The sequence below is a fragment of the Pyrus communis genome, chromosome 2 (assembly GCF_963583255.1).
Source record: "Pyrus communis chromosome 2, drPyrComm1.1, whole genome shotgun sequence".
Taxonomy (NCBI): domain Eukaryota; kingdom Viridiplantae; phylum Streptophyta; class Magnoliopsida; order Rosales; family Rosaceae; genus Pyrus; species Pyrus communis.
Window position 1 is genome coordinate 33,875,319 of NC_084804.1, and position 27,691 is coordinate 33,903,009.

Genomic DNA, 27,691 nt, shown 5'->3' on the forward strand with positions numbered 1-27,691 from the left:
AATGTGTGTTTTTTTGTGTGTGCAGTAGTTAGGCAAGACTACAAAAAAGAGCTCTCTTTGCTTCTCCAGAAAAGATTAAGCAAGATGGGGTTTAAATTTTAACATTTCAACTTCTTAAAATTGGGTAAATGTATTTGATAGTAAATTGAAGATAGATTTTTTACTTATTTTGACTCTCTGTCGTGCATTTTTTATTCAGTCTTTGGCAAGTCATCATACATAATAAACAAAATAATTAGATTTTAGTAAATATTGATTTTGTAAAATTCTACATCTAAATGTCAAGGTTCTGACATTGTATTCTTCATTTAGAGTTGGTGATCATCAACTAACCATCAAGTTTAGATCAAGATTCAAAATGTAATGTCAGCGACTGGAATGTGCTACGTTACAGTTCTTTTTTTTTTTTCTTTTCTTTTTTGTTCGTTTTTTGAACCAAGGATACAATACCAAGGCGCAGAGGCCAGCCAAGAACAAAGAAAGCCGCAAAGGCTAACACAGCAAAGGAACTAATGGCAGAGCAAAGGCACAGGATTACAAAAGACGATGCCATAGCTGGTGTTCTCCCATTATTTCTAATGAAGGTTTTCGTTATTATGTTTTGTTTGTTGATGATTATTCGAGATATTCTTGGATTTTTCCCATGAAACAAAAATCTAAAGTGTTTGAAATTTTTGTCAAGTTTAAAGCCAAAGTTGAAAATATGTTTAATTGCAAAATAAAAACTCTTCAATGCGATGAAGGTGGTGAATACAAAAGTCATGTTGTCCAACAATTTCTTGATGTTCATGGTATTTCACAACGCTTTTCGTGCCCTAAACACCCTGAACAAAATGGTTTAGCAGAACGCAAACATCGCCACATTGTTGAAACTGCCATTGTCATGCTTTCCAAATCTTCCATGCCAAATAAATTTTGGGTTGATGCTTGTTTAACTGCTACATACTTAATCAATCGCTTGCCAACGCGTGTGCTTTCAAACACTTCACCATTTGAGAAAATTTTTCAGAAGAAACCAAATTATGACATGTTGAAAGTCTTTGGGTGTCGTTGTTTTCCCTGGTTAACACCATACAATCAACATAAATTGCAACCAAAATCTAAACCATGTGTTTTTCTCAGATACTCACTCAATCATCAAGGATACAAATGCTTGGATCTGTCCACGAGACGAGTTTATTTGTCTCGCCATGTCCTATTCGATGAGGATTTCTTCCCTTTTAAGGGACTCACGTCTTCTTTTGAAAGTGTTGATACGCCAGGTAACAATTTTTTACCCCCGTTATTATTTACCTTTCCCTTATCTAGTAACCCTTCGCTACCTGCTTTGCCTAATCCTAGCCCAAATGTTTCTTGTTCTATCCCACAAGTCATGACCTCTGTCCCATGTTCAGACTTGACACGCCCCGACCCCGATATTCCCCGAATACCAGGATAGGCACGTGCTGGCCGACACCCGAGGGTGACGAAAGCCATTTATTGAGTGCAAATGCTGAAAACAAGGGATAAATAAGGTTTATAAATATAAAAGAATAATGAATATGCCAATAAGGACCGTGTTCAGAGCACACCACTAATCTAGAACACTAAAAGAAAATAATAATAAAATTGAATGAAACAAAGGAGTGGGTCCTACACCGAGAGGACTCGAAGATGCCGATGCGGAAGTGCCTGGACGTCGGGATTGTATGCCTCGATTCTAAGTCCTGAAGGGGGCGCAAAACAAACATGAGTGGACCAAGTTGATATAAATATAATAAAACAGTTATCAACGTACTAACCCCCAGGTTTTATGAAAACACATATATAATGAGAAATATAGATTTTTCCTTAATCTAGCATGTCGTGCAGCGTCTCAAATCATCAATCGCATAAAATAATAATCACTAGTGAATGTCCAATATAACACTTCAGGCCCCATGCCGGCTCCCCGTCTCTGAGCACACAGTTAGAGGAAAATGCACTTCAGGCCCCTTGCCGGCTCCCCGTCTCTGAGCAGACAGTCAGAGGAAAACACACTCCAGGCCCTATGCCAACACCAAACCGTCGCCCGGGACGGACCGGATCTATCCCTACATCCCGTAGCGGAAAGGACCACTAGGTAAGTACAAAACCAGTGAACATACATATATTGAAAATCAACTTCATAGTATAAAGTCATCCATCATCTATACTATAAAGAAGTGTTCTAAACATGTTCTAAATATCATATCGTCATCCATCAGATATGCTATAAGAACATGGGTTATAGGAAAAATAGTAATAATTCAAACTAGCCTCAGTAAGCATGTTATCTCGTAAAACGTTCATAAAACATAATCATCAAATCATGCTTTTCATGTATGCATTTCTACTATCAAAACATGCATTTTTAGAAGGGATCCACTCACAGTACTTCGCCGTCGAAAAGCCACGCCATCTAGCGAAGAATGAAACGCCACAGATAATCGTCCCTAAGCACATAAACGGTACATTTAGTCAAACTCTACTTAAACGATTGAATTTGGGAAAACGGACATCGAAAACGGGTTCAGGACGCCGAAATTAGCCTAGGAGGGGTCTAGCACGAAAACCCAAAAAGTCAACGGTCAAAGTCAACGTTGACCGTTGACTGATCAAAGCAAAAGTCAACGCTACCCGTTGACCCGGTCAACGGGTCAAAGTCAACGGGTCAGGTCAACGGGTCCGGGTCACGGGTTAGGTTAAAGGGTTTGGACTTGGGTTGGATCCGGGTTTGGGCCTAAAGGGTTTGGGTTAGGGTAAATGGGTTTAGGTTTTAGGTGGGTTGGGTTTGGGCTTGAACCTCACGGCCCAAAGGCCTAATTAGAAAGGGGTTTGGGCTTGGTTCACACGGCCCTAAGGCCTAATTTACAAGGGAAATGGGTTTGGGCTACAACCAAGGCCCTAAGGCCTTTGGGTTTTTAAAATGAAACAAAATAAAAATAAAAAGGAAAAGGTTTAGGGCTTTGGGCCAGAGACCAAACAGGCCTAAGGCCCGTGTGAGGGTGAAGAACGGCCCGAAGGCCTGGGTGCGCCGGAGAAGGACGCCGGAATTCGGCCGGAAAGTTCCCAAGCTCCGTTGGAGCTCACAACTCAACCAAAACATGTCATTCAATATACCGAATTGAAGCCCCGAAGGTAAGGAATCGAAATATACCCTTGGTTCCCGTCATTGTGGCCGGAGTTGGCCGGAAAACAGCCTGGAAGCCACGGGTGTCCGCCGGAACTGGGTAAGATTCAAACGAGCATAACTTCTTCAATACTTAATGAAATTAGGTGAAACAAAAAGGAAAGTTGTAGTACTCAGCGAGACGAAGAGATTGATACCTTGCACACCGGCTAACTCGCCGTGGTTTGGCCGAAAATTTCCTCGAAAGGGACGGTGCTCGCCGGAAAACTGGGAAATGTCTCCGAGGTGGTTTCTTCGTGGTTTGACGTCCAAAACACAACCACGGGGTTAGAAAAGAGTTATAGGTGTGGGCATGGATGTGTGTGTGTGTGTGTTTCACGGGGAAGGAGGAGAGAAACGGGGGAGTTTCGGAGGAATAAGGAGAAGGTGCAGACAAAACAAAACAAAAGAAAGGAAAAGAAGAAAAAAGAAAAAGAAGAAAGAAGAAAGAAAGGACACGGCATAGGGGACAAAACAGGGGGTGGGCCCCTTGGGCTCACCAAATAAGGCTAAAAAACAATTTTAAAAATGAAAGTATCCCCCAAACTTAGTGAAAATACAAAAATACTCATTTTCTTCCGTAAATCCCGGGACGGGTTATTACAAGACTCCCCTAATGATCCCACCACCGTGCCAAATACACCCTTGTCCCCTGTTGAACCTAGTCGGCTTTTAGGACCCTCCCTTCAACCCAATGAGCAAGTATTAGTGGATTCTCGACCTGTGCATATTGATGAGCCTAGTGATACGGGTCATTCCATGACTACTCGTTTCAAGTAAGGGGTTATAAAACCTAACCCTAAGTATGCCATGCATGTTGCAGTTGATTCAGTGTCTGTTGAACCTACTTGTTACAGTCAGGCAGTTAAGCATGAGGAATGGCGACATGCAATGGTCTAGGAGTTCAATGCTTTACAATGGTGTGGGACGTGGAATTTAGTTCCATATCATCATACCATGAATGTGCTTCCCAATAAATGGGTGTTCAAGATTAAAAGAAGAGCTGATGGTACTATAGAGCGTCACAAGGCTCGTTTAGTAGCTAATGGATTTCACCAGAAAGCTGGGGTGGATTATAATGAGACGTTCAGTCCCATTGTTAAGCACACTACAATTCGGCTTGTCTTGAGTCTTGCCGTGTCCAAGAAATGGCCTGTGTGCCAACTCGACGTGCAAAATGCGTTTTTGCATGGCCATTTAACTGAAGATGTGTTCATGCGTCAACCATCGGGTTTCATTGATCAGCAGTTTCCAAACCATGTCTGTAAGTTGCAACGTTCACTTTATGGTTTAAAACAAGCTCCTAGGGCTTGGTTTCAACGATTTTCGGACTTCTTACTTCAACTAGGTTTTGAAGAATCCACATGTGACTACAGTTTGTTTGTCTTCAATAAACGAGGTGTATATCTTATTCTGTTAGTCTATGTCAATGACATTTTAATTACAGGAAATAGTTCTACTTAAATGGCACATTTGATCAAGAAACTTGGCAGTTTGTTTTCCATGAAGGACTTGGGGCCTTTGAATTATTTCCTGGGTATTGAGGTCCAATATAATGGTGATTCCATGCATCTCAGTCAGTCTAAGTATGCCTTAGACTTACTCACTCGAACTAAGTTCACCGACGCCAAACCTATTTCTATTCCGGTGGTGACTGGTCAGAAATTAAGTGCACATGTTGGTGATCCCCATGAGCATCCAGAAATGTATCGTAGTGTCGTTGGTGCTTTATAGTATCTAACACTAACTTGGCCTGATTTGTCGTACGCTGTAAATCAGGTGTGCCAGTTCATGCATTCACCAAAGAACACACATTGGGCAGCGGTTAAACGCATACTTCGTTACTTAAAAGCAACGTTTAATCATGGCTTAATGTATCGACCTGGAGATGCCACGTTAACAGCTTATTCTGATGCAGACTATGCGGGTAACCCTGATACTCATCATTCTACTGGAGGATTTTGTATCTATTTGGGTTCAAACCTTGTTTCCTAGAGCTCGAATAAGCAGAAGACTGTCTCCAGATCAAGTGCCGAGGCGGAGTACCGTCAATTGGCTTATACTGCCGCTGAGTTATCGTGGTTACGGTCGTTATACCGAGATCTCCATTTGCATTTGGTTCAACTAGTTATATGGTGTGACAATGTCTCCTCGATTGCACTTGCTTCCAATCCCGTTTTTCATTCCAGAACCAAGCATTTGGAAGTTGATTTTCATTATGTTCGTGAGAAAGTTGTTCGTGGGCAGCTTTTGGTTCATTATGTTTGTTCTCAGGACCAACTGGCTGACATTTTCACTAAAGGGTTATCTTCGTCAAGGTTTAAATTTCTGGTTTCCAAGCTTCCGGTTGTTTCCCAACCAGTTAGCTTGCGGGGGGGCTGTTAGATGAAGTCAACCTCAGGATAATTCAACCGTGCATTGAGGAGTCCAGCGTACTTCCAGGAGTTTGTTTCTGTTTTGAACTCCTCATTGATTAGGTTTCCTGGTTTCTAGGATGTATCGCTGTAATCTTGTAATCCGTAGTTTTCTGTTATGGATTCCTTGAAGTTTGAATCTCCTTGTAAATAGGGTTTTCAAACCCTCAGTTGTTATCTTGTTGAGCTTATAAATACAGGCAACCCATAGTTGAACGGGTATGCAAACAAAGTGAAATACCTACGATCTTAAGTTTTATAGGACCTCCATCCTTCTGACCTCTAAACACCTACGACTCGAGTCACGGATCACCAAGCCAACCCATGCCGACGAAGCATCATGCTTCCAACTCGCATCCACATTAATCTTCAACACGGAAGGAGGAGGAGGAGACCACGAAACCTCACACAAATGGCTGTTCCTAGGCGAGGGAGCAAGGCCATGGATCCTGGAGTTAGCATCAGCAAAGGCTTCCCAAGCACTGGACAGATAAAAAAAAAAGTGTGAGATGGAGAAGGGGATCGCCCGTCGAAGACCGCGTCGCATCTGGCTTTCCAGATAAACCAACAGGAGAAAGCCACCGAAGACAAAAACCTTGACTTAGACTCAGAGGACCCCAGCTGCAACGAAAACAGGTGAGAGAACCAGTCATCAAAGGAGGAAATAGAGGCGCCAATAATACGAATGCAGAGAGGACCACCAAACCACACAGGCTGCGCCCACGGGCATAGGAGCAGCATGTGCTCAACAGATTCCGAATGAAGAAGACAAATAGGACAGCATGGGTTTTCAACGCTATCAATTAGATCATAGTTGAATGTGTGCCAAAACGACCTCATTTCCAAAGCTGATAAGTTAAATGTGAAATCTGACGTGCATCATTGATTAAATGAGTAATGATCACTTACACTTTGATCAGATTTATCTACAGTGGACTTATTGCTGCCACAGTCAAATTTTCGAAAGGTAATCATATGGAATAGCTTTGTTTAAATCAAAATTCAATCTTTTGTTTAAGAAATTGTAATGGAATTGCTTACATTCTTGGTTCCATATTATACAGATGAAATGTGTAGAAGTTTAAATTATACAGATGAAAGTCAATTTTAACAATTACTTAATTTTCTTAATAATTTGATCTTTCTTTCAATTTGTATTTGGCTCTTTTACATTTTTGTATATAAGTACACTTTTCACTACAAAACCACAGAAACTACCTAAATATGTCATCTAAATTTTTTTTTTCCATTTAAATAGAAAAAAAAAAAAAATCTATCACCTTTTGTATAGGAACTGTACCATTTTCAACCTAGTAAGTGTAAATCTTCTTGGACACAAGCTTTTTACTTTTCTGTCTATGTATTTTGTCTTGCATTTTTATTGGTTTTAAAACTAACTCTGAGCACTTTCAAATAATATAGTTTCATATATAATACTCTTAAGCGCTCTTTTACTAATTTTTGTTAATAATCAATCATTCACAATTTCACAGGTCATGTTATTTGGAGAGTGGTTCAAAGAATTTCAAGAGCTTCATTCATCCAATTTATGCTTTTCATGTAAAAATTCTTTCAAAAAGTTCAAACATCTTTTAGTTTAAATACCATTAACGTTTTATAACAAGCTCTTATAGCCTTAAAACATTTTTTTTTTTTTTCATACGGTTTCTAATCTCTCAACAACGTGTAGGCCATATTTCTAGTATCCACTATGCGTTTCCCAGTTCAATCGCTTTCCCCAAAGTCAGAAGTATCTCTTTCACGAAAAGTCATCAGCTGTATTTCTACGAATTTTCAGTTTCACCTAACACGCGCATAGACCAAGTTTTTCTTCCCTCTGCACTCTAGTTTCCTTCAGTCCTTTCACCTCCCTTGGTGCCGTGCATATATTTATACCACCTGTTTTGTATTCCTTTATAACTCATCAGTTTGGAGATACAATTACCAACTTGCAAATTAAATTTCTCGCAGTGATTATTCAATTGAAGCGACTTTCTAATGGCATCCGGCAGCAACATAACTTGTCAATGGAAGTACGACGTGTTCTTGAGTTTCAGGGGCGTAGACACCCGCACAAGTTTTACAGACTATATGTATGAAAAATTGCAGGACAAAAACGTCAAAACTTTCAGGGACGACCCAAAGCTTGAAAAAGGGACAAATATTAATCCAGAACTCATGAAGGCAATTGAAGAATCGAGGTTTGCAATCGTTGTCCTTTCGAAAAAGTATGCTACTTCCACCTGGTGCTTGTCCGAACTTGCACATATTGTTAAATGCACGAAAGAGAAAGGGACAAGAATTTTGCCAATTTTTTTTCATGTGGAGCCCTCTGATGTACGACATATAAAAGCGAGTTTTGCTGAAGCCTTCACCGACCATGAAAAAACGTTCGGGAAAGAGAGCAAGAATGTGCGCCTGTGGAAAGATGCTTTAGGAGAAGTGGGTAAACTCGCCGGGTGGACGTTAAAGGAGGACAGGTAAATTCTTGAAAGAAAATGAATTTGATGCTCCTCTTTTCTATTTTTATATTCACCCCTTTTAATTTGAATAGATTAAGGGAAAATCAAATTCTATTTAAATTAATGTTGCATTTTAGTTCTACCATGCACAAATTTATATTGGCACATATGTCATTTTATTGCAATAGTGGAAGAATTCATGTCTATTCATTCTGCGAATTTGATTCCCACTAATTACTTTATTTTCTAATAATTAACTTTTAACCCACTAATGTTATTGCTCTAATTTAATACATAATGCTATGTTGATTAAATTTGTAACTAAATTTTGTGAACTAAATTATGTAGTTGTTGATGATTGAATTATCACTCAAGTGTTGATTAACGTACTTAATTCCTATTGACAACACATAATTTGTCAATTTAGTTTACAATGTTATCCTCCCTAACATTACCCTTAATATAAATAAATAAAAACTTTATATTGACTATATTTAAACAATCAAGGTGTTTAAGGGAAGAGATTCCTAATTTTGAAAAAGAAAGTGGGGATTAGTTGTGGTACCCATATATACCACTTCGAACTTTAACTATCCGAGTTGGTATATTTTTTAGGTCTGTATTTGTAGATCATCCTTGGAAAAAATCAATTCAATTGGAAATCATTTGCCCATTTAATTGTCATGATAAAATTTTAATGTTCCGTAGAACATAATATTCGTCAATTTTTTTTAACTCAATTAGATGCTTGAAACAGTTCCAATTTGAGTAATATTTTACAAAAATAATCTATTAAATGCAACTTAAAAAATAAACGATTTGGTTTGTTTTTTCACTTGACCACATGACTTTTTCTTTTGTTTTTGGTTCCTAATTTTTATATCAAAATACCACTACTGTCAAATCTCTCACCATTTTTTTTTAAGAGTCTTGTGACCACTTTTAAAGAACATTTTCGCCTAAAAGTAGTGAAAACAACCAATCCACCTAGTACTCGTGTACCAATTAGCTAATTATCGTGTATTAACCCGTTGATTTATTTTTAACAAATTGATGACAAATATTATGACATGTGCTAATTTAACCCAAAATTTAATTCGAGCAGTATATTGGCACGAACTAAAAACAATGTTCAGGTAATTAAGTGAAAATAAAAGGGTAACCTTGCATATTTTTTAAATAGTTTTATTTTCTAAACACACTACAAGTCTATCGTATAGACAATTCAAAAAGAATATGGTATGTTGAAATAATTGTGATATTCAATACATGATGCAGCATGAAGAACTTGTATGTAGGACATGCATATACTTCGAAATTATTTTACTTTTATTTTTTCGAACTGTAGAATTACTCTCTCTTGCTCTTTGGTTCTCTGATTTTTTTTCAAGGTCATTAGGAAACCTAATACTTCAAAATTCAAAAAAACCTGAAAGCCCTATAATCGACGAAACCCTAGGTGTGCAGAAAGGAATAAACAAACAAAAGACGAGTTCTTGAAGACAAAACGAAACCCTAGGTGTACAGAAGAGAATAAACATTTTCTTTTTGTACTAAAGATAAAGACGAGTTATTGAAGACTACTTTGTGAAGACGACGAATATGATGTTTATTTGATGTTGAACATATTGTTGTTAGGTAGTGTGGGGTGAAATGGTAGTTTGGACAAGTTAAGTTGTTGTATTAAATTAATTTTTACTTTAAAAATCATTTATGGGATGTTTTTAGTAAGTGAGGTGCAATCAACAAAATTATAGGGTGTCAATAAAACAGTCCTTACTAAATTCTTCTCTATTTACTTGTGATATGTTTAATTATATTCAACCACTCAGTACTACGGTCTGATGATATTCCTCTTCACTTAGAAGTGAGAGGTCTTAGGTTCCAATCTCGTGGATGGCGAATTCGATACCAAATAGACTACCTATTGTGTGGCTTAGCCGAACCCCTCTCCCTTCATGTAAAAATATTGGATGTGCTAAAAAAAAATTAGATTCATATTATTACTGTCTGATAATTTTGTCCTTGTCACAGATATGAAACAGACCTTATCAAAGAAATTGTCCAGGACGTGTGGAAGAGAGTTAACCCCACATTCAAACTGCAGGGAGATTCCACGCCCAAGTCAGGTGGAATTGATAATAAACTGAAGAAAGTATATTTAAGTTTAAATGATGAGGCAAAAGATGTTCGCTTTATAGGTATACAAGGGATTCATGAGACAGGTAATACAACCCTTGCTCGACTAGTTTATGACAGAATTTCCCCTAATTTTCAAGTTAGCTGCTTTCTTGAAGATGTTGGAGAGGTTGCCAAAACAAAGAGTTTACTTCATCTGCAACAGAAGTTTTTGTCATCCATTCTGAAGGAAAATATTATGCAAGTTTCGAGCGTCTACGATGGAAAGAATATGATCAAGAGTTGTGTGCTTAATAAAAAGGTTCTTCTCGTTCTTGATGACGTGGACCAATCAGACCAAATATTTTTGTTGGCTGGAGAGAAAGACTGGTTTGGTCTGGGGAGCAGAATCATCATTACAACTAGGAATCCAGAACTGCTAGTCACAAATCGTATACGGAATGTGGTGGAAGGATTAAGCAAAGATGAAGTTCTTCAGCTCTCTTACTAATTAGAAGGCTTTCCAAAAAAATAAAAAAACAAACTTGAAAAACTTAAAAAAAAAATAAAGTAAAACAAGAATTTTACTAAAGGTCACCCCCTGACTAAACCTCCCGCTACTAGGCATTTGTACATGCTAGTCACAAAACTATCGCCTGATATTCGTTGGATAAAGATATTTGTGCTGAATAACGGGAGCATTACTCACGGTTATCCGACGTTTAGCAATTTTCTTTTTGTTGTGTGTTTTTCCTTTCCAACCGAATTCTGTACAATGTTGTTGTACCTGATACTATGTTTTTTTTACTGTCCATCGTTGTATTCAAAGTTTGTTTCGTTGTTGTTGAAGACTCGAACTTAATTTGCCACACTGCTTCGTTTTGTTCTTATAAAAAGAATTGTTTACCTAATTTTTATATTCATTTTATTTATTTAAGTTTAATTTGTGCTTAGGATTCTTAACTGTTAATGCTCAAAACTGTAAGGTTAACAAACTTAAATAAATAATTTTAGGTGAGCTAATGAATTGGACTTAAATGACTTTAAGATGTAAGTGGTTCACCATTCAAATCTGGGTTACATCCACTATGTTCCTTCACAATCTATTGATTCCAAGGCTATATTGTGCTCAGCTAATACATTCACTATATTCTCTCTGATTTGTCCATCCTTCATAATGGAGGTCACTACCCCTTTATATAAGCCTCTCCCCTTTGGGACCTCTCAAACCAGCATTTAATGTTCCATCCCACTGTACCAGACTACTAACAGCTTTTCACCTACTCGGATCATGGTTACCTTGCCTAGCACTACCCCAACTACCTTTATGTCGCGTCCTAGGCTTTTGTTGTGGCATGCATGTTGTTAAGTAGTATTCAAGTACTTTCGCTCACGGAGACCTGTACCATAAAGTTGTCAATGTCCCCATGTGCTTTTCTCAGTTGACTAGTATGTGTTATATCTTGGTCGGCCTGAGTGGTCGAGTGAGCCTGCTGAGAACCCCTAAGTCTTTGGGCTTCCTAGCCATCTCTTGGGCTTATGTCCTTGGATGGGCCTAAATGGGCCTAGTGTTAACAAGTCCCTCAACTCCTTGGTCAAGGGCTTTATCTTGATCATGAAGTTGCTTGTGGCTGGTCGATTTTGTCCTATCTGTTGCTCATCTCGAGCATTCCTTCATTAAATGCGTTGCAGGTAAGCATGGCCTCGTGCGTCGTGACGTCTCTTCATTCCTTGTCTGTTTCGAGAAGCAAACTAATTGCAGAGCCATATTTCACGATCCTGGCACCTTGGTGTTTCCTTTCTTACGGCCATGATAGGCTGCTCGGGGTATGTAATCCATTTCCCAAGAAACCTACTCTCATTTTCCTTTTTTTCTAGAAACAAAACTCTACAGAATCTCACCCCCCCCCCCCAAAAATCCTAGCTTCTCCTAGTGATCAAGAATTTGCTTCGAAGAATCCCCAGCCTTCTTTGTTGACATTACTCCAATTAGTTTCGCACATTGGTACTTTCCTTGATTAGGATGGGGTGTGCTCTTCCCAGATATACCAAGCATAGGCGATGATGACTGCTCTAGATTCGACGAACATCGATCATGAGGTGTAAGACTATGACTACTCGTTTAGGATCGACAATGTCGACTTTGACGCCCTAATAGATGCAACCAACACCCTCGAAGACTACTTGCCTGTCGGACTTGGTAGTAACCTCTTTTACCAGCTAAGTGCGCAACATCCTTAGGATTAGAAAACCTTCTTATTCTCGAAGAGCCTACTGGAGATACTCACGAGCAGAACCTGAGGAATGACTCCGACCGTGCGCCACCGGAAGAGACGATTGGGAATAACATTCTGGATTCTTCTTACTATCTAGGGTTGCCATCTAGCCTAGCTGATGCGTTGGACCTAAATAGGCAGGGGAACCCTGCCTTATTTCTTAGATCGGGTCAGTTTCTCTGTCAATCTTTATTACTAAGACGTTGCGAATTACATTGCTGACAATACTTCCAAAGTCATAACTCCTTCGTGGCTAGAGGAACTGAAGAAGCAGTATCTTATCTTAGCCGACATCATAATCTGAGTGCCTACATCAAAGGGGAAACCTAGTCGATCGCCCTGAGGTTAGTAACCTTTTTTGATGAGCTGTTTCAGTCGGGAGTTCGGCTCCCCCTTCATCCCTTCCTTTACCAAGTTCTTGCTCACCTTAGGCTTGCTCCTCATCAGATAAATCCAAATTCAATCTGATTCCTATTTGGCATGTATGTGTTTTGGATAGAGCTTTTTTGGGTAGAGCCCAACCTCACCATCGTCTTTGTTAGGCATATATGGGATCTGTGAGATTGTACCAAACATATAGAGAATATGTGTATCGTAGTCTTGTAGAGAATATCAAACCATATGGGGAGTGTCAAATTAGAGAGATAAATAATCAGATTAAGGTATTTATAGAGATCTTGAAAGTTCTTGTAATAAGAGTAAACCCAATTAAATTGAAAGACTATCTATGAGGGAATATAGGATAATATATCCAATCCAATCCTCCTAGGATTGTGATTACGTTGCCTAATCTCCAAGATATCATAATTTAACTTGAATTAGGATTTCCTTACTTGGAAGACAAGTAATACATGTTGCGGAATAGCTATCTGACTACACCTCTAACTAGTCAGCCCGTTGGGATAGCTTACTCCCATTCTGACTAGGAAGCCTTACTAGTCTCATTGTATGAACTTCATGGGCTATGGACACTTTGGTCCTTCTTGCTACCCAAGTTGCTAGAAAATCATGATCCTACAACTTTAGTGTCCAACAATGCCAAATATGACAAAACGACCGACATGTCAGCACATTCGACACCATTTTGGTGGCAAAGAAATCTCGTCAAAGTCAAGCAAATATTGAGTTCCAGGGTGTAAAGTGGCGAATTTTGAGTTTTAGGGTGCAAAATAAGATCAAAATCGAGTTTCAGGGGGCATTGCAAAAAATAAGTATTAAACTAATAAGATTTTGGATTCGTGCCACTTAGTCCAATGGTATTCCTTGCAGTTGTACATAAGATGTATAGGTTTGACTTCCGTAGATTGTGAATGCATATCAAATTATTATGGCTGACTTATTCATATGCCCGACCCTGATATCCATCAAACACCAGGGTAGGCACGTGCTGGCCGACACCCGAAGGTGAAGAAGTCATACTAACATGCATGAGAAGTAATGAACATAAATAAAAGTTATGAATTTAAATATAATGAATATGAAAATGAGGAACGTGTTCAGAGTATACCACTAATCTAGAGTACTAAAAAAGAAATAATATGAAATTGAAAGAATAAACGAATGGGTCCTACATCGAGAGGACTCGAAGATGCTGATGCAGGAGTGCCTTGACGCCAGGATTGTACGCCTCGATTCTAAGTCCTGAGGGGGTGCAAAACAAAACATGAGTGGACCAAGTTGATATATAAGAAATACTGAAACAGTTATTCAATAACGTACTAACCCCCAAAGTTTATGAAAACTAGAATAGCATAATAAGTAGTAGGTTTTCCAAAAACCCTAGCATGCCATAAAACCTTTCATAAAACATGTATTATATAAAGTGTGCTAAATAGTGGTATCATACTCATCCATAGGCAATATATCTCCTGGCTAAAGCCAATATATATATATATATATATATATATATATATATCTCCTGGCCCGAAGCCATCTACTTATAAACGCCCGGCCCGAAGCTAATAGAAATATCATTCGCCCCGTAGGCAGAATAATAACCACTAAGTACGCACCAAGTCATTGAACATAATATATTTCCAATATATATATATATATCTCAACGGAGCTTAGTAGCTCAAATATCATATCAGAAAACACATTCGTAGTATATAGTCATCAATCATATACTACGAAGAATGTAAAATCGATAAAGCATGGTATTCCAAAATATTATCAACAAAGCATGATAATCATGAAACGTAAATCCAATTTATTCATAAAATGTAACCATTAAATCATGCTTTTCATTTATGCATTTCTAGTAGTAAAATATGCATTTTAGAAGGGGTCTACTCACCAATACTTCGCCGTCAAAGAGCCACGCAAACTAGCGAAGACGGAAACGCCACAATAAATGCACCTAAGCACATAAAGGGTCCAATTAATAAAACTATACCATAACGATAGAAAATCGGGAAATGGATGTCATAAACAGATTCAGGACGTCGAATTACCCTAACAGGGATCCCGGGAAAATTTCAAAAAAGTCAACAAAAAGTCAACACTAGAATATTCCACAAAATATTTCATCTGTTGGGTCAACTATCGAGTCAACGGGCTGGGTCGGTTCTCAAATGGGTTTGGGCTGGACATTGGGCCAGTTGCATGGCCCAAGGTTTGGATCCGGTTCCACTTTGGGTTTGGATCAAGTACAATTGGGTTTGGGTAGCTTAGGACTAGGCTTGGGCTTAAGGGTTTGGAGTCTAGGGTAAACGGGGTTGGGCTGACCAAAAGGCCAGGTTCCATAGCCCAACAAGTTGGGGCGATCTAAGGGTGATGGGTCTGGCTCGACCCGTTTTAAGGTCGTGGGTCAATAGGTCTCCATGAAGAAGAATGCTAGAGCTTCCAAGCTTCGGTCAACCCAAAACTCTACAATTACACATCATGCCATAGATCAAAATGAAGCTACGGAGGCGATGAATGTTGTACCTATCCTGTGGCCAGAAAACGGTCGGGAAATGGCCTGAAAGCTATGGTTTCCCACTTTCAACGATTTTTTCCTCCAACCTCTCAATTTTAGAGGATGCCTCTATAATCTTTGCCTCTATCATGGAGCATTCTTTTGCGAGTCTTACCAAAATCTTCGACATAGAAGCCGTGGTAATTGATCCCGAAGCATACACCTATAATGATAAAGTGATCAAGAAGGCATAAGCTATGGAGATGTCTGGGCTTGTGGAGATCAGTTCAAGAGAATATAGCTTTATATTCACAAGTGGAATCTACTGGTGCGTTTAAAATAGCTTGGCTACTCCTCAATGACACTGAAGTCCATGCAGGTCCTAAGGAGTGTACTCCTCCCTCCTCGAAGAAATAAAGTGTCTATAGACATGCCCGATGACGATGAAGGCCGTTAAGCAAGGGGCGCATAATGGAAATCCTCTCACCAGTTTCGCAGAGAGGTTGGGTTTGAACAACTTTGGGTACCATTGGGAGAGTTTGAGGGAAAGATGAGAAAAGTTTAGATTAGGGAGTAGGAATTGAAGAACTAAGGAGGCAAGAGCATACTGGGATTTCTAGAAATTCGAAGGCTCGAGATGGCTTTGGAGCTTTGTTAGAAGGGATTAAGTAGGGATTATATAATAAATGGTTAACTGACGATTGAAATTCTTGGGTTAGTGCGAAGGCGCGGTTACTCAACGGTTGCTTTGAACGGTGTCTCGAGGGATGGCGTGCGTGTGCAACGACTATTTCATCATTATAAGCGCCTGGGATTGCAGCCTCAACAATGATTAAAGGGGGCACTATTTAGGTTAATATTTGAACTTTGGGCCTAAAGTAAGGAAAACCCAAAAGGACTAAAGTAAGAAGGCCCGCCTGAGGCCCAGCGCCAAGCCCAGCTACCTATCTCAAGACAATGTAACGCTCTCCCATTAATGCAAAAGCTAGGTGCTTACAAGAGAAGTGACAACCAATGGAAATCATCCTACTCTCAGCCCAAAAGCACTTTTTGCATGGCAGAACATGTAAAAATGATGATGACTCACTACCCTCTAGTTCCTTTCGGGCAAGAGCAGAAAATAGCACAATCGGAAATAAAGTTTGCCCAACAAAAATCCAAGCATTTCGTCAGGTAAACCCATAATTTAGAGGGAAATTGGATTTTTTAGGAAAATTTTTGGGAGAAAATTTGAGCCTTACCCGGAAAAATTTGTATTTGACCTAACGAATTTTATCAACTTTGCACTATGAAATATATGATTTTCGTCGTGCAAAGCTTAAAAATTTAAGAAGGCTTTTTAGCCAAAATGGTCCCTAAGATTTGCATAATACATCACTTTGGTCCCTGAGATTGAAAATCAATAGAAATTGTCCCTGAGATTGTCCACCATTAATTATTTTGGTCCTTTCGTTAAGTGGTCCCAGAGCTCATACCGGAAACTAAGATTTTTAACAAGTTTGGGCAATTTTCAAAGCTTCGTAACTCAATCGTTTCTTAACCAAATTCGACCCATAATATATCAAAATGAAGATAGGAAAGTGTTGAACAAGAGCCCAATGGCTGCCAGAGATGGCCGGAAAATATCCTGAAATGTGACTGCTTCACGAGAAAACTGGAAAACTCGTCGGAAACTGGGTAAACTTTAAATGTTCATAACTTCTTCAATACTCAACGAATTCGAGTGATTCAAAAATGAAAATCATACTTATCGACAAGACAAAGAGAATGATACCTTTCTTGATAGCCAACTCGTCATAGTTTGGCTACAAAATAGCCTAAAATATAACTGGTCTGTGGGAAAACTGAAACTCGCCAAAAACTGGGTAAAATTTAAACGTTCATACCTTCTTCAATACTCAACGAAATCTAGTGATTCAAAAATGAAAATCATTCTTCTCGATGAGACAAAGAGAATGGAGGGCTAACACACAATGGTGTTGCCGGAAAATATCCTGAAAGGTGATTGGTCCGCAGGAAAACTAGAAAACTCACTAGAAACTAGGTAAACTTTATACGTTTATAACTTCTTCAATACTCAACGAAATCGAGTGATTCAAACTGAAAATAATACTGCTTGACAAGACGAAGAGAATTGTACATTCGGCTAACTTTCAAGCAGTTTTCCAGCCAAACCACGGCGAGTTAGCTATCGACAAATGTACCATTTTCTTCGTCTTGTCAAGCAGTATTATTTTCAGTTTGAATCTCTCGATTTCATTGAGTATTGAAGAAGTTATAAATTTTTAAAGTTTACCCAATTATCGACGAGCTTTCCAGTTTTCCCGCGGACCAGTCACCTTTCAGACTATTTTTCGGCCATCTCCAGCAATCATTGGGCTTCCAAATAGGTATAATCTTGTTCAACACTTTCCTATCTTAATTTTAATATATTAGGAGCCGAATTTGGTTAAGAAACGATTAAGTTACGAAGCTTTGAAAATTGCCCAAACTTCCGGCCAAAATTCTCAGTTTCCGGTATAAGCTCTAGGACCACTTAATGGAGTTTTTAACAGAAAGATCAAAATAATGAATGGTGGACAATCTTAGGAACCATTTCTATTGATTTTTAATCTCAAGGACCAAAGTGATGTGTTTTGTAAATCTCAAAGACCATTTTGGCTAAAAAAAACCATTTAAAATTTCCCAAACTTAGGGGGAAAATAAAAAGATCATCGAATTTTTTTCTAAGTTTGTAACCGTCCAACCTTTTGCCCTAACCCCGGCTCCAAATATTATAGATTTATTGCCCATTTATATCCCAAATGCAGAAATATTTAGACATAAAGTCGATTTTTGTTCGGTATGCCCCGTTTCCATATTTGGTACAAAAATCGTCAGTATAATTGAGTCAAGTTCTATAATGAGTTTTTTATTTTTGGGGTTTAACAAAATTGAACCATATCAAAACAATATGGAATGGTATTTGTACGATTTCAAATGCTTACCCCTACTAATATCGCTTTCCTTTTCTCCTTAGTTTTGGAGAACAACTTATATGGCATGTCACCACCACCATGACGCCCCAACATATGTACAAAAACTTACACATGTCATGATTTTATTGACAGGAATGGTTATCAAGTAGTGTACCCATGACATGTAAGTCTTTCTTGTATTTGCCCTCATTTAAAGTAAATTATAGTTTTCCCTTCAAACAGTGCTAACAACCCAAGCCCAAAACCTAATTAGAACCAGCCTAACCCAGATGGAATATTCTGTTAAGGAATATTCTCTGCAATATTCTTTGTGCTCACTTTTATGAAATTTACCTAGGACCCCACTTAGGGTAATTCGACGTCCTGAATTCGTTTCCGACGTCTATTTTCCCCAATGCAAATGTTATGATAAAGTTTTATTAATTGGTACCTTTATGTGCTTAGGTGCAATTGTGTATGACGTTTCCATCCACCCTTATTTGCACGGCTCTTCGCCAACGGTGTAAGGTGAGTGGACCCCTTCCAAAAATACATATTTTACTATTAGAAATGTATACATGAAAATCATGATTTTATGATTACGTTTTATGCAACGTTTATGAGTGAATTGGTTACCATGCTTTATCAATAACATGCTTTATCAACCTTATGTTCCTTTTGGTATATATGATGGATGACTATATACATACTTGAGAACGTGGTTTTAAGATATGACGTTTTAGCTACTGAACTCCGATTAAGATATATATATATATATATATATATATATATATATATTAGAAATATTATGTTAATGTCCTTATGTACTTAGTTAGTGGTTATTCGAATGGTCCTGCCTAAGGGCGTATGTTCTGCCTACGGGTAAGTGATACTTATATGCCTTAGGGTGGGTGTTGTAGGAGCCTACTGGTGATTGATACTTACATGCCTTCAGGTGGGTGCTGTAGGAGCCTACAGGCAAGTGAAGGCCTACGGGCGGAAGATACTTATATTGGCTTCGGCTGGGAGATGTAGTGCCTACGGGTGAATGATACTGCCTACGGGCGCATGATGTAGAACCTTCGGATGAATGAAGAAGTGTTCTATATGCCTTCGGATGAATCAAATATTGTGTATATATATATATATATATGCCTTATATATATACCATTACTAAGCACACTATATACGTTATATGTTTTATGAAAAGTTTTATGGCATGCTAGGTGTGAAACCCTGTCCCAAATTTTGTGTTTTATCACTAAGTTTTGGATACTTATTTCAAAAGGGTTACTATTTGGATCTTATTTTGCGTGCCATATGGGGCCCATTTTCCTTTTTGGTTCCCCCCCTCTTTCCTTTTTTCGTTTTGGACCCATGAGTCCTCCTCTTCCCTATTCTTTTATTTTTCTGAAAAAGCGCCCATTTTCCTTTTTGGTTCCTCCTTCTTTCCTCTTTTCCTTTTGGACCCGAGTCCCCCTCTCCCATTTTCTTTTATTTTTCTGAAAAAGCTCTCTATCTCTCTTTCTCTCTCTTTCACTTTCCCTCTTTCTCTTTATCTTTCCCTCTCCCCGTGCCTTCTCTCTCGACAAACTCTCATTCTCCTTTTTGTGACTGACTCACACATATACATAGCAACCCCAAACCAATGCAACATAGATGGAAGAGCTTCGGGAACCTCGTGACAAGCTGAAGAACCCTCTAGTAATGTTATCACTATTCATCATCTTCCCCGACATGTTTTCATGATTTCAGACATTGGTAAGCTTCTAGAAACTCTTGGGATGTGTTTTAAGGTTAGATCAAAGTTTGTTTGAAGTTGTGCATACGTGTTAACTGCATAAAATAGTTCGGAGTAGCTTTTCCAACTTTCCGACGAGCACCGCCTTTTTCGAGCCATTTTTTGGCCAAACCACAATGAGTTGGCCGTCGTGCATGGTACCATTCTCTTCATCTCATCAAGTATTACAACTTTCATGTTTAGATCACTTAATTTGGTTGAGCAACAAAAAAGTTACAAGCATTTGAAGACTAGCCCAGAAACCGGCCAAAGCGTGGCCTTAAAACAGGTCAACCCAACCCAAATCCCTCAGACCTAGATCTGGACCCAGGTTGGGACTCGACCCAACGTTGCAGCCCAACCAAATCCTTGGGCCAAGCCTTTGACCTAACCAGAACCAAAACCCCTAAACCTTTGGGTCAGGCTTTTAAGCCCAAGCCCATGTGAGCCAAAACCCTAAACCCCAATCAACCCAAATCCCTTTGGACCTAGGCCTTAGGCTGTTTAAACTTGGGTCTTAAGCTCGGTAGCCTTAAACGCAGACCTGGCCAGTGACCCAAACCCGTGACCCGGCCCTTTGACTGGCCTTTAACCTAGCCCGTTGGCCCGACCCGTTTGACCATTAACTTATGGTCAACTCTGTCCATTGACCATTGATCGGTAACGTTGACTTTTTGTTGACTTTTTTAGGTTTCGGTCAGAACCCCTCCTAAGCTAATTTTGACGTCCTGGATCCATTTTTAAAGTCCATTTTCTGAAATTCAATCGTTATATCAGAGTTTTATCAATGTTTTGTGTTTATCTAGTGGTGTATGTTCTGCCTATGGGCGCATGGTATATGTTCTGCCTACGGGCGTATGTCTTGCTTACGGGCACGTGATGTAGAGCCTTCGAGCGATTTTGATACCACTAGTTAGCACACCATATGTAATATATGTTTTATGAAAGGTTTTATGGCATGCTACGGTTTTCCAAAAACCTATTACATATTATACTATATGAGTTTGCATAAACTTTGGGGGTTAATACGTTGTGAAATAACTATGTTTGTACTATTTATATATCAACTTGGTCCACTTATGTTTGTTTTGTGCCCCCTTAGGACATAGGAACAAGGCATACGATCCGAGCTACGAGGCGTTCTCGTACCAGTGATATCGTGACATCCTCCCTGCTTTGACATTACTTGTAATAGCACATTCCGCTTGTATTCTGAATTAGATGTATGCTATGAACATGTCATGCATTATCACTATCATTTTTACTGACGGTTCAAAATTATTATATTATTTTAGTAAGGTTTGTATTTGAATATTACATTGAGTGGTTCGTGCAAAATTTATATGCATGTTTCACATGTTCTCAGCACATGCATTCATTAAATGGCTTTCGTCACCCTCGGGTGTCGCCCAGCATGTGACCATCCCGATGTCCCCTGGACATCGAGATCGGGGCGTGTCACTAGGGTTTTCAGAAAGCCGATTACTTATTATGCTATACGAGTTTTCTAAACCTGGGGGTTAGTACATTAAAGATTAACTGCTTTATTACTACCTACATATCAACTTGGTCACTCATGTTTTGTTTTGCGCCCCCTCAAGACTTAGAATCGAGGCCTACAATCCAAGCATCAAGACACTTTTGCATCGGCATCTTCGAGTCCTCTCGGTGTATGACCCATCTCTTTGTTCATTCAATTTTTTTTACTCCTATTTTAGTGTCTCGAATTAGTTGTATGCTCTAAACACATTTCTCAATTGCATAAGCATTGTATTTAAATTTATAAGTTTTATTTATGTTCGTTACTTCACATGCATGTTAGCATGGCTTCGTCACCTTCAAGTGTCGGCCAGCATGTGCCTACCTCAGGTATTTGGAGGATATCGGGGTTGGGTGTGTCACCTAATCTAAATGCAATAACAACAAAATTCCAACTCACGTTTCTCACAAAAAATAGAAGAAATTTAAACCCTAATCTAAATGCAATAACAAAAAAAATTCCAACTCACATTTCTCACATTTAAAAAAAAAAAAAAAAAAAAAAAAAAAAAAAAAAAAAAGAAAGAAAGAAAGAAAGAAGAAGAAATTAGGGTCCAATATTCATCCATGAGAACCAAATTCTGGAGGGAAGGAAAAAGTGGCAACGCATAAAGGACTAGACCTTACATAATATGTTGTAGGTTCCAAGTACAACTATTATAAAATGCAGTTGTTACTTCATTTCCGCACACTGCAACATTGACATCGGATAATAGAGATCAAAGAGAAACCACAAGTGAACACTCAAAGATAAACAACTCGCCACTCCAAGGAATCCACCAAAGAGATAAGAGCTTAAGGATAGGAAGAAAAACACTCTTCAATAAACCAAGTTTAAAAGTAATTCTTAATTTCTGAATCATTCATTTCCGTACATGTGTAGGGATTTTAAATAGTCTACACATGGAACAACCTTCCATGAATAGGTTAACTACCTTTATTAAAGTTCATACATGAACCATGACTTAAAAATATGCATGAACTTAATTTAATACTAATCATGACTTAAATGAAAATATGAACCATCTTTGAATTAAATATGATGATGCACCATGTAATAATTTGGACGAGTCCAAATTTGATGTCATACGCTTCTACTGCTCGATAACTCGTCCCCAAGTTTTGTTTAGTCTTCCTCGATCTTTTGGATGTCCAACTAAGTTTTTCCACTTCATCCAATTTAACACCAATAAATTTGTTTAGTCTTCCAAATATTGCTAGTTTTTTCATATTAACAGATATCAACTTAAGCTTAATTAACAAAGAGGAATAATTAAACACATTTCATCATTATTTTCTTCAGTTATATGAAACACAACAATAACCATGATTTTCTTTCATTGTTGGAATGCTTAACAAGAAGGAACGATATATAAGACAACGACAGGAACTGAGAATGTCTAACAAATAACAGCTCTACAAACTCAACCGAACAGCAAAATTCCTACTCACATTTCTCACAAAAAAGAGAGAAGAAATTAGGGTCCAATATCTCCATCCATGAGATGAGAATTCTAGAGGGAAAGAAGAAAAATGTGGCAAAATAGAAGGGACTAGGCCCTACATTAATATGTTGCAGGTTTCAAGTAGAACTGTTATATATTGCACTTAGTTACTTCATTTCCGCAAACTGCAACATCGAAAATGGTTGAACTTGAGCATTGACAAAAAAAGTTGAAAACCAAACATAAACATTTACAGTCTCCACCGAGAAATATGCCAAGGCTTGAAAACACTATGAAACCATCATATTTCCAAGAGCTCAAGGAAAGATGCGGATGATCTTTGATTTCTTCCCCAAGACTTGAGCAAATTGTTGTGAAGTCTGTTTGGGTGAAGATTTCTCGGGAGAAGGCTCCTCAGACCTCAGCACAGCTCCCTAAAGGATTGGCACTTTGGAGGTGTAGTCGGGCTCTTGCTTGTTGATGTGCTATAAGAAGAGGACAAAGTTAGTTCTGAAAGGTGCCTTTGTAGGGCCTTAGGTGTAGGCCTTGAACCTCGCAATCGAAACTAACTGAGTGCTAGGTATGCCACTGCTATCTCAGTATAGCAGATGTAAAACAAGTGGTTTTAAGTCGATTACTTGCTCCCCAAGTTACTCGGACTCCTTGTTATCAAAGGATTGTCGTGGATGGATTAAGTCCACATTAAATTCTTTTTCTTGCCTTGTAAACAAGGACTTTTAGTTCATAGTCTTGTATGTTCGAATGAAGGGAGTCCAGATCCCCTTAAGTCATTTACTTGGTTCTTGATTGATTTTAATGATAACATATCTATTAAACTAACCAGATCCAAATGCAAATGGAACTCTTAAAATAGGAAAACTGATGGAAATAGCTTGAATACATACATGAGAATGCATTAAGTAATAGATCTACAACTTTAGATAACAAGCAAAAAGCTTCGAGCAAGATTTCACCTTGTATGGCAAGGTTGAACCTCTTGCAATCGCTTCTCTTTGAATTAATAGGGGTTTATATGCTAAAAAGGGATGGATGGTAAACAAGTTTACACAAGGGAATCGATATTACGCCACTAAGGGAGATAGCAGAGTTTTAAACTTAACAAGAGATAGCTTGTCGCTAAAAAGGACTGAATCTGGGTTGATATCAGCTTTTGGATGCAAATCTGGCTTTAGAGCAGAGTTTGTATGTTTGTTTGTTTGATTGGTTGAGTGTCCTTGTCAATGGGGCATTTTCCTCCTTTTATAGGCAGATTAGCCCGACTACTATTACTTTGTTCTTACCCGAAAGCACTTGGAGGGTAGTGAGTCATCAGTTTTTTACTTGTAATGCCACTGAAAAGTGTTCTTTGGCTGATAGTAGGTTAGTCTCTATCACTTGTCACTTCAATGGCAAGCACGTGGCTTGTATTTTGGCTGAGAAGGCTTCAATTTGCTTATGGGCTAAGTGTTAGGCTTCAAGCAAGTCTCCTTTAATCAGGTATTCTTGGGCTTTTCTTCATCGAAGTCCAATGTTCAAATATTAACTCAAACAAAGTCATTCAAAGTTACGACACAGGTTTTGTACAACGCCACACACATATTTTAGTTTTATCTAATTCCGAAACTCTAGGAGCCATATTTTCTACATCGTTTCGCATACATTAAGAACATAGATGATTTTCTCTACCATTGGTTTTAGTTTCATGATCCAATGGTACTGCTTAGGGATTCTTTCAATGAATTTATATTTGTTAAAGGAAGCTACTTTATTTTGGGCGCCAGAGCAAGTCAACAAGCAATTAGGTAGAGGGAGAAAAGGTGTGGTTGTGCATTTGACATGAAGATATGGCTACCAAACACTACTTAAGTTGCAATGAAATTATATATTGCCTAGCCCCCAATGGGCGGGTAGCAAATCACCTTGTGAAATCAGAAAATGAATTTTTAAATTTAAAAATCAGGAAATTCAGTACAGTACTAATAACTGCAACGAGTAGTGAGATAAAGGTTTACTGAAATTAATTCTGAGAAAAGCATTTTACCCTTCCAAGCACTGTTTGGAGAAACCGGATGATTTAATAGGCACAAGACGATCAGTCATATTTCAATCTTTTGTTAACCGATTCCTTAGTAGAGATTGATGAGCTCCCACTTGATCCCGCGCCATCAAAATGTTCAGTAGTTCGCTTCATATGGATGGCACTCTCTGCATTTGCTGATTCGGGGAGAGCACAATGAGGGTCTTCCATAGGCTCATAAAGAGAAATGCTATTGTAGGAGTTGTCGTCGTCTTCTGCTTTCACCAAGCGCACCCCACACTTCTTCAGCTTCAAGCATTTGTTGGTTTCTGGCCCCGAACAAAAAGTCTTGAATGAAAACTCAATTTGATGGAAACCTCCCTTCCAATAATTCCTAGGATCATAGCCTTTAAAAGAAAGATAGAGTAACCAAAGGTGATCTGACTGAATTTGGCCGGCTTTATGATAATAAACCCCTTCCACAAGCAAAGACGTTTTGCCACTCATCGATCCAGTTACTGTCGAAAGACATTTAATTCCACATGCATGACATTCTAAAGAATCAATTTCAAGGGCAGCTGGGTTTTCTTGTGGTGCAAAAACAGCACATAAAGCAAATCCCATCAACTTGCTTCTAGTTGGATGTACATCATCAGGCAGCGTCACAATTATTGAATCTCCCGCTCTTTGAATATTGAACCACTCTGGCATTTCACTTCCAGGAGTTACAATATTGAAACTGTGAATGACGAAAGGAGGGGTTCCCTGTAGCATATATAGGAACAATTATATCAGGAAAAACAACTTTTAGAAAGATAAATGGAGAGTGAGCGAGCGAGACAGTACCTGAAGGAATTGCTGTAACATCGAAAATATCATGTTATTCCTCGCTGTATTGCCAACCAATCTGTAGCAATTAACTGCTCTGAAAAAAACCACCTCAATCTACTTATATTTGGTGGATGCGGCAGCACTTTTAAGCAAGTACAATCATCAGTTGTTACAGTTAATTCTTCATTTGATGGGAGGTCTGGTAATTCTTGAAGACTTTTGCAACTGTCTAAGTTCAAAAACTTGAGACTATCAAGCCACCTAATGCTTGCAGGAAGGCTAACGAAGTCATTACCCCGAAGAACCAAGTCCTCTAAAGAGGGCAAACAACCGATATCATCTGGGATTGCTCCTTCACAAAGATTGCAGTCACTTAGATCTAATTTACTCAAAGAATACAAATAATCTAAAGAAGTCAAAGCAAAACCCATGGGGTCAGGGTTTTTTGTTGGAAATAAGCCAAAATGGAGGAATGAATGCCATGATTTAAGCGGTGGACCTTTACATCCACGTAGTGATAGTACTTTGAGGCTCTTCATAAGAAAGAGAGATGACGGTGGCTCTCTTATTGCAGTTCCACTCAAATCAAGCTCCTCCAAACACTCAATTTTCTCCCAATTTTCCGAAATTGTCTCAAGTTTTGAGCATCCGGACACGTTTAGATTTTTAAGAGACTTCAGACTACAAATGGCAGTAGGAAGACATAACAGACTTTTACAATCTTTGAGATCCAACGAAATCAGCCCAATTAGGTGATCAATCGAAGAAGGCACATCCTGAATAGCAGCCCCATCTAAAGAAAGAGTTGATAACTTTTTCATGTTTCCCACAAATTCAGGAACCCTTTTCAGTTTTGAGCAGCCAGAAAGAACAAGAACTTCAAGAGATTCCATTTCTAGAGCACTTGGAAGACTCTTAATACCATTACAGTTTCTAAAATTCAAAATTTTAAGCCTTTTAAGAACTGCAATGGATGGGTGAATCTCAACTAAATTCGTACAAGATTCAAGCACCAACCTTTCAAGATTCTGAATACCTGTAAAATCTGGGGTCGCAGTCAAGTTTTTGTCTAGGCCTACTACTCAGCCATTTATGAAATGACTACATAAGAGGTATCATCACTGATGACTAAGCTGATTGGCTCTAGTGCAAGTGGGAGATTGTTGGAAATGTGCCCTAAAACCAATCATATGATGATACTTTATGGACATTTCACATGTTAAACTAATCTAGTTTAATGTAAAGGGCAAAGATTATTGTTTGAGCCGTCTCATATAAATGTTATATGCTTAAACGATAAGTCCAAGGAATATGTGATTGGAAGAATGCGATCTAAAGAAGTTAGATTCATGAGACCATTCTTTCGTTGACACATCCTAAACGTTCCTGATCATAGGATTGTCAATTAGGCATTGACAGTCCGTTAAGATCAGTACGTGCTATGTCTTCTCTCAGGGAGAGTGACTAGTCTCGAGTCATTGGTGTGTGTGACATCAAGACAAGTACGTAGGTGCTCAATAGAGAATGAGTTCACTGAACACGATCAACGAAGAGTTCTCATATTCATGTCACATGAGAACTCATGGTTGGGATAATGCAAATTAGTCTTTTGACCTGAGGCATCACAGTTGTCTTGTGGTTAGGTCCTTAATCTTTGATTATGTCAAAGTCACTCCATCAGGAGGGTGTCCACGGCATCGTTGGGGTTAAGCCACTTAGCCATGGAGACAAGTGAATGCGCAACAAGGGATCTCTAACCTTCAAACTGTTTGAGGGAGAATACT

General features: G+C 38.6%; 2 protein-coding genes and 1 long non-coding RNA gene across 3 annotated transcripts; 1 reads left to right on the plus strand and 2 right to left on the minus strand.

The window, feature by feature from the left end:
• Window positions 1-1,500: 1,500 nt before the first annotated feature.
• LOC137722556 (uncharacterized) lies at window positions 1,501-14,785 on the minus strand. Its single transcript, XR_011066775.1, has 3 exons — window positions 14,767-14,785; window positions 2,391-2,419; window positions 1,501-1,706 (listed from the first exon to the last, which is right to left on the minus strand). It is a non-coding gene; the product is annotated as an uncharacterized lncRNA (long non-coding RNA).
• Window positions 7,456-11,074, plus strand: LOC137726198 (disease resistance protein RPV1-like). Its single transcript, XM_068465083.1, has 2 exons — window positions 7,456-8,063; window positions 10,080-11,074. Exons 1-2 carry the CDS (start codon window positions 7,582-7,584, stop codon window positions 10,672-10,674), a joined length of 1,077 nt encoding a protein of 358 aa, XP_068321184.1. The 5' UTR covers window positions 7,456-7,581; the 3' UTR covers window positions 10,675-11,074.
• A 9,664-nt stretch (window positions 14,786-24,449) lies between the features above and the next one.
• Window positions 24,450-26,967, minus strand: LOC137724407 (uncharacterized). The gene is made up of 2 exons (XM_068463150.1): window positions 25,923-26,967; window positions 24,450-25,841 (listed from the first exon to the last, which is right to left on the minus strand). The coding sequence occupies exons 1-2, from the start codon at window positions 25,953-25,955 to the stop codon at window positions 25,152-25,154; spliced, it is 723 nt and encodes a 240-aa protein (XP_068319251.1). The 5' UTR covers window positions 25,956-26,967; the 3' UTR covers window positions 24,450-25,151.
• Window positions 26,968-27,691: the final 724 nt, after the last annotated feature.

Bases quoted from the DNA above. Each gene is read 5' to 3' on its own strand.
- LOC137726198 (XM_068465083.1), top strand. From the start codon at position 7,582: ATGGCATCCGGCAGCAACATAACTTGTCAATGGAAGTACGACGTGTTC. The intron at 8,064-10,079 runs GTAAATTCTTGA...TCCTTGTCACAG, and splicing joins TGGACGTTAAAGGAGGACAG to ATATGAAACAGACCTTATCA.
- LOC137724407 (XM_068463150.1), bottom strand. From the start codon at position 25,955: ATGATATTTTCGATGTTACAGCAATTCCTTCAG. The intron at 25,842-25,922 runs GTACTGTCTCGC...TATATGCTACAG, and splicing joins TGTTACAGCAATTCCTTCAG to GGAACCCCTCCTTTCGTCAT.